The sequence below is a fragment of the Hemisphaericaspora subhashii genome, assembly GCF_019202705.1.
Source record: "Hemisphaericaspora subhashii strain CBS 10753 chromosome Unknown scaffold220, whole genome shotgun sequence".
Taxonomy (NCBI): domain Eukaryota; kingdom Fungi; phylum Ascomycota; class Pichiomycetes; order Serinales; family Debaryomycetaceae; genus Hemisphaericaspora; species Hemisphaericaspora subhashii.
In genome coordinates, this window is record NW_026057489.1 from 1192 (window position 1) to 8166 (window position 6975).

The 6975-nt window shown below is 36.2% G+C and overlaps 2 protein-coding genes across 2 annotated transcripts; one reads left to right on the plus strand and one right to left on the minus strand. All coding sequences in view use genetic code 12, as the record gives it.

Annotated features, from left to right (window-relative positions):
- Positions 1-2022: 2022 nt before the first annotated feature.
- Positions 2023-3375, plus strand: J8A68_006151 (uncharacterized protein; the record flags this gene model as incomplete). The annotated part of the gene is made up of 1 exon (XM_049410291.1): positions 2023-3375. One exon carries the CDS (start codon positions 2023-2025, stop codon positions 3373-3375), a length of 1353 nt encoding a protein of 450 aa, XP_049260575.1.
- Positions 3376-3887: 512 nt separating this feature from the next.
- On the minus strand, positions 3888-5342 carry J8A68_006152 (uncharacterized protein; the record flags this gene model as incomplete). Its single annotated transcript, XM_049410292.1, has 1 exon — positions 3888-5342. The coding sequence occupies one exon, from the start codon at positions 5340-5342 to the stop codon at positions 3888-3890; it is 1455 nt and encodes a 484-aa protein (XP_049260576.1).
- Positions 5343-6975: the final 1633 nt, after the last annotated feature.

Here is a 6975-nt window from a genome sequence, read left to right on the forward strand (position 1 = left end):
AATTGAGTTTTAAAATTTATTATTTTATGGCTGTACGGCTAAAATTTAGTTGTCGGAAATACGTTTGTTGGTTTTTTCTAATGCATGTAATCTACAAACCAATGCAAGTAAATATTTCAAAATACATAAAATAAATCTTGGTGGAGGGGAAAAGGGCTAAACATATTGGCGACCCCCGAAACGAATGCAATAAAAAAGCTTTTCAATTTTCATGGCAGTGACGTCGATCTCCGCCGTATTATGCATCACCAGCTTGGCATTTTTGTTGAAAATTTATTTCCCTTGCACGGCAATACCCCAACTAACTGTCTTGTCACTGTTTTGGACTTTTACCTATTACCGGGAGTCGTTCTTTTCACGTGTAACAAAAACTGACTTATAGATAGTTGGGATTTTCTGGTTTTTCATTGGCATTTCTTCCTACGACACCATTGTTGACCTCAAACTGAGTCTATTATGGAAATCGAATTCCATAATTTTTTTTTCAATTCATAACATATGGTTTGGTTCCAAATAGCAATAGAGATGAATGAATTTTTGGTTTCATTCAGGCAATAAACGCAAGTTATTTTCGGATATAGAAAACTTTGGGTTCTTCTAGGAAATAGCCGTGTTGTAGATTTATGGTGGAAAAAGCTCGGCTCATATTGTTCTTTTTCAGGTTTGGTAAATTTCTTAGATAGTATGGACAAGAAATTGAAGAGATTGCAAAAATTACATGTTTGGGGTTTAACAATAGAATTCACTTAAAATGATGCATGATTGACGCTTGATTAGGCGTCTGTACATTTCAGTCGTGCGTCACTGCCGATGTCTCAGACACAAATTGGCAGACAATAATCAAGGTCACGTAGTCTAATGTTATTCTGTGCACAAAACCGGAAGATTGTTTACGAGTTGCAACCAAGAAAATTAAAATAGCATTGGCACATTTTTTCAAATTCATTACTAATACAGTGAGGGACGTTGGAGCTACTACTGTCACTGAGAGTTTATTTCCGATTATTTAATTTTTCGCAGATTCTTTACGGTTATTCTCTAAGGTTATTCTTTAACTTCCATTACAATTCTTAACATATCTTCTATTTGTGGAGGGGTTTGTGGGGAAAAGGAACAAGGAAGAATGGCAAGTAAGTTTAATCTAGAAACAGATGACTTAGGGAGAATATTGTATTAAATGCACGAAGTTTTCCGCCAAGAACTGAGGAGAATAGCATTAAATACTGTTCAATAGACAGCGAAAACAATAATAACTTATCCACCTGGATTGTGACATGCATCCGGTAAGATTAGGGTATTCGATAGTGGAACTCCAGTTATAATTGGGATGCTTTGTTATCATTTACAGTTATTGAGTTTATCATGCTATGCATCTAGATGTTAAGCCTAACCTTGGATTTCAAGCTTGTCTAAGTGTGATTCTCACCGTTGAGATAAAAAATAACATACTTCAACAGCAATTCGCACTTTACCCCACCTCGATGTTTTCTTTAATTTTTTTTTTTTTTTGCAACATCTGATCTAATTTTAATAAGCGAATTTAAATCGTAATTCTTCTCGCTTAATCTAATCGACATATTTCGGGTATAAATTTATCAGAAATTTTTCTTTGCTCCATGGGAATATTTTTCAATCCAACTATTTTTAGACTCCACTTTTTTTTAACTTTGGTGTTTTTTTTCTTGCAAGATCATCGTTGACAGTTTTTTGTTGATGTTGGTAACTTATGAGGGGCAGTTAGGGAATCGATTGATCCTGTTAAATGTTTTTCCGAGGGGATGCTTGCAAATTTCTAGTGTTCTATGCGATAGTAGCAACGTTGGGGAAACTTATAAACTCTTAACCGGTGGATCTCGAAACAAAATCGTACCAAATAGAAGCAATCTACAACGTCCTACCCCAGAATATCTTTTTTACTACCCCTCCGGGGATATATAAACTATAGATAATCTACTCTCTGTTCAACCTCTATTTCCAAAAATTCAACTTACAAACAACAGCCAACAAGTTACCCCGAAAGTAATGCCTGAAATTCCAAAGCATACCCTTCCAAGGGCCCCAATCGAACTTACATTCATTATTGTAGGTGCAGGATTAGGTGGTGTTTCCGCTGCCATTGGTCTTAAATTAGCTGGTCACAAAGTCTTACTTCTTGAAGCCGCAAAAGAATTAGGTGAAGTGGGTGCTGGTATTCAAATTCCTCCTCCATCCATCAAAGTTTTAAATGCATTTGGTGTATTGAAAGAAGTTGAAGATGTTTCTATCTTCCCTAATGATATCCTTGTTCGCAGATGGAATACTGGGGACTTAATATCTCAACAGAATTTGGTTCCTTATACTCTTGACAAATACAACGGGCATTATTTACACATACATCGTGCTGATTATCATGCTGCACTTGTCAAAAGAGCATATGAAGTAGGGGTTGAGGTTCACTTGAGTGCTAGAGTTGTCTCTGTTGATTTTGATAATTCAACATGTGTAACTGATAGTGGTAAAACTTTCAGTGGTGACGTTATTGTTGGTTATGACGGGGTTAAATCACAATTGCGTTCTCTTATTTTGGGTAAAGAAGATTTGGCTTATAATACTGGGGATTTAGCTTATCGTGCCTTAGTTGATGTTGAAGAAATGAAACCATATCCTGAATTGGAACTGCTCTGGAAAAGACCAGATATTACCTTTTGGTGGGGCCCATCAATGCACATTGTGTTGTACTTCTTACAAGGTGGTAAGACCTGTAACGTCGTTGTCTTAGGTCCAGATACCTTACCTGAAGATGTCATGATTGCCGAAGCTTCCAAAGAAGAATTATTAGACATCGTTAAAGATTGGGACCCAACCTTATCAACATTATTCAAATTGATTCATACTACTGCTAAATGGCGTCTACAAAACTCAAGAGAATTGGCCACCTGGACTCATGCCACCGGAAACTGTATTATCTTGGGTGATGCTTCGCATGCCACTTTACCCTATTTAGCCAGTGGTGCCTCTCAAGCTATTGAAGATGCTACAGTCTTAGCTGGTTTGTTCGCCCGTATTGAAGACAAATCCCAAATCCATGAATTATTAGAATTGACTGAATCAATGCGTAAATGGAGAACCACTCAAGTTGTTCAAGGTTCAACCAATTGTCAAAATATTTATCATATGGTAGATGGTGAAGGTCAGGTGGCTAGAGATGCAAAGATGGCTATGGATCCTCCTGTCCATGGATGTCCAAACAGATTTGCTGATCCTGTTTTCCAAGATTTCCTTTGGGGTTATGACGCTTTTGAAGAAGTTGAAAGAGGTTGGAAGGAATATAAAGAAGGTAAGAAAGTTACTTATACATATGAAAAGTTATATGAGAATGAAGAATTATTGTTATAATTCACGGAATGGTCTTCGGTCTCTTTATGTTTAGTTCGTACCTAGTTTTTTTAAATATTTATACTTAATACAATGCTTATCTCTATGCCCTATTTGATTTGATAGTCAACTCGGTCCAATTCAAACATTAGACCAATGTCTGTCTCTTGAAAGATTAGTAAACTGACTTGATGACTTTGTCGATATACTCTATTTTCTTAATTCGTTTGACTTTGTTGATATCTTTTATGTTGGACGCTGATTACATTCCGCATTTGGAACCCTTTCCAAGACCGAAAAGCTATTAGTTAGATTCTGTAAGTCTTCAGTCTGGCAGTGTTATTACCAGTATATTCTAAATCAGAAGTCAGATATATTTCGGTGTAGATAGAGAGATGGCTTCAAGGTCGTCTTAGAGTTTTCTCGAAATTAACAAGTGATTCTACAAAATGACTTCAAATGTATCAGCCGTTGATTAAAAAAGTGTCGTAATACCTAGACTATAAATAAATACAAAGGGAAGAGCAGATCAACTATCTTCCTTTCTTGGATTCAAACAAATGCATACACAAAACTGGAACAAATCCAATGGCAGCCATTAACCCTGCCATTGTTCCATAAGCCTTAGTAAAGCCCATATTTTCAAACATAGTTGGATAATAGAAAGGACCAATAAATCCAAGGAATTGTCTAACAAAAGTCATGAACAAAGCAATTTGACTTGCATTGACTGGATCAGTATCCATGGAGAATGCAATCAATGGAGAAGTCAAAATTTGGAAACCAAAATTACTAATGGCCAACCCGACCAACGGAACAACACTCCAAGTTACGGCTTTATCTATCATAAACCCGAATTGAACAATACCAATAATAGAACATATGAAACCTGGATAAGTCACCCAAAGACGGAATGAATTACCACGGTTGTTTCTTCTACCATAAGCAACTAATTTGTCACTTAAGATACCACCAACTTCACCAATAATAGACCCAATTACGAATGCAAGAAATTGTAATCCTAATGCTTGTGGACCTAATCCAAATTTAACGAACATGACTTGTGGAATTTCAACATTAGTGGCAATATTATCATGCATGAAACAGACACCATAAGCTAAAGCAGCGATGAGGATTCTCCAATTAGCAAAATATTTGAAGGGAGCTATGATTGTAAGAACATTTAATTTACGTTCTGGGATGATTGCTCTGAAATTAGTTAATTGCTTGTATCTATTTGGTTCATTTCTTGAAGGATCAGCATAGTTGTAAAGAGTTTCTCTCCCAAATAAAAGATAGTTAACTAATTGTAAAAAGTCGATACAAGTAAAGACAACAAATACATATTTAACATCTTGACGTTGTGCAACCAATCCCATAAATACCGCTCCCAACATAGTACCCAAGTTAACCAATAGGGCCCAAACACCGGATCTGGAACCTCTTTGATGAGCGAATGTAGTTTCAGCAACGACAGACCCACCAACAGCTAAACCAGCACAAATAAAAAGGGCTTGCATACATCTCATAGCCATAAGAGATCCATATGTCTTACAGAAAATTGCACCGAGATTGAAACACATAGATCCAAACACTGAAAGGATCAATAATTTTCTTTTCCCGTATTTATTCATTAATGGAACCCAAATCATGGGAAAAGAACCCAATATGACAATCTGAGCACTTGTCAAATAAGCGAGCATAGGGGTTGGAGTTGCTAATTCTACAGTCAATTTCCCGAATGATGGCACTAAACCAGAAGCATAAAATGTACCGAAGAAACCGTGAACAGCTACCATTGTTAATTGCATATGTTTAAGCCAATTGGGCCAATTGAGTGGATCGTCATCATTCATTGACGGTAATGGAACTAAATCGTATCTTCCATGTTTAGCAAGAAGATATGCTTTGTGCTCTTCTGAAATTTCTTCAGAGCTGACTACTTCGACTTTCGAGAAGTCTTCTTTTTCAATATCTGATGTAGACATGGTGATGAGTATTGTTACTTGGTTAGAGGGAGCAAACAAAAAATTGATATGAAGATTTTGGAAATCTCTAAATGTATTTATATTTGTCAAAAGGGGGGGGAGTTTCTTATGTTCACCCAAAGTTCCCCACAGTGTATAGTGACCTTCTCTTTATCTATTTTTTCGGGGTGGGTGATATGAGGGCTTTTTCTTTTTGAAGTTTGTCATCTTTGTCTTCAATGGCCGATACTAACCACAATACAAAAGAAAAACTTTTCTCGGAAAAAGAAACTTAAAAAATAATTTATTTTTTATGGGGTTGAGATTAATTTACCACACCGAACGAAGCATCATGTTTAAACCTCTTGGCGAAGAATATATCTGTCAATTTACTGCAAACTTGGAGAAAAGCCATAAAGGGACATAACGAAGATTAGAAACCTTAGCTACTAAGACGATTTTGATCTATATAAACAATTTTAAGATTGTACATTAATGGATCTCAAGTGAATTAATCTTGAGAACGGCTATTGTGGGTCGGCTAGAAAATTTCGGGGGTCCCCAATTGCTCCAAATTTAAACTTTACGGAAATTGAATTAATTTTGGGGAAAATCTAAACTTACGAGCGCATACATGACAATTGAATTCTCGTTTGGCTTAGCAAGGAGTATTCTTGGACTGGTCGATTCGAAGATTTGTCGGCATTGTATTCTGCCCTAAGCAACCGAATTGGATCAAAGGGATCAGTAGATCAATCATCTGCCCTTTGAGATTACACTAGTCTCAAAGATCCGCGTGACAATCTTCTCAATTGGCTGCGTATAGTATCATACCAATAACGGATCCCGGCATGGGACGGAGATGGGTTAACCTCTTTTTCTAGAAAGAATGTGGGGTAGTTGTATATGACCATATCAGCATAACAGTTATGGGCATTCAACAGAAAGATTTCCATACCATATGCGATTCTGATGGTTCTTAACACGGAAATTCATTTTCTCGTGAGAATTAGAAACTCCTCTAATGATTCATAAACTCCGAAAATGAAAAAATATTTTTAACGGCAAGATTCTGGGAAAAAAAATAGTCTTTGCCAAGCCTTACGTGGGGGACGTACCCCACCTCTTTGACATCTGGATAAATATTTAACCCTCACCAGCTCATTGTTTTGCTCTATAATTTGTTTGGGTAAATATTCTGCCGACAACAGTTTTTAACATTTTAGCAAACTTATACAGGTCTGCCAGTGATTAGTAATTTGAATATGAATAAGTTCATTCTCTTTTCCAGGATATCAAATATTGCCCAGCTTTTTTCAACTTGACAATTTTCTTGGGTGGCGAATGGGTATATAATTATCCCTTGTGGGGGCACGCAAGTGGAAGGGTGTTAGAAATGGAACTGCCTATCTATAGATGAGAAGCTAAAGATGAAGAAAATATAACTATTACAAATACAACATTTCAATATCAATCAAAACCATACTAAAACAAAACTAAAATAAAATTCTTTTCTAGAAAAACTCTTCTCATTTTTATTCTCAAATTTTCTCATTGCAATTCCCAACACTTAATTTAATGAATACGAGCACTCACTTTTTCCAACAGTAATAAAACAATGCTCATATTCCCAACACTTAGTAATTTACATTCA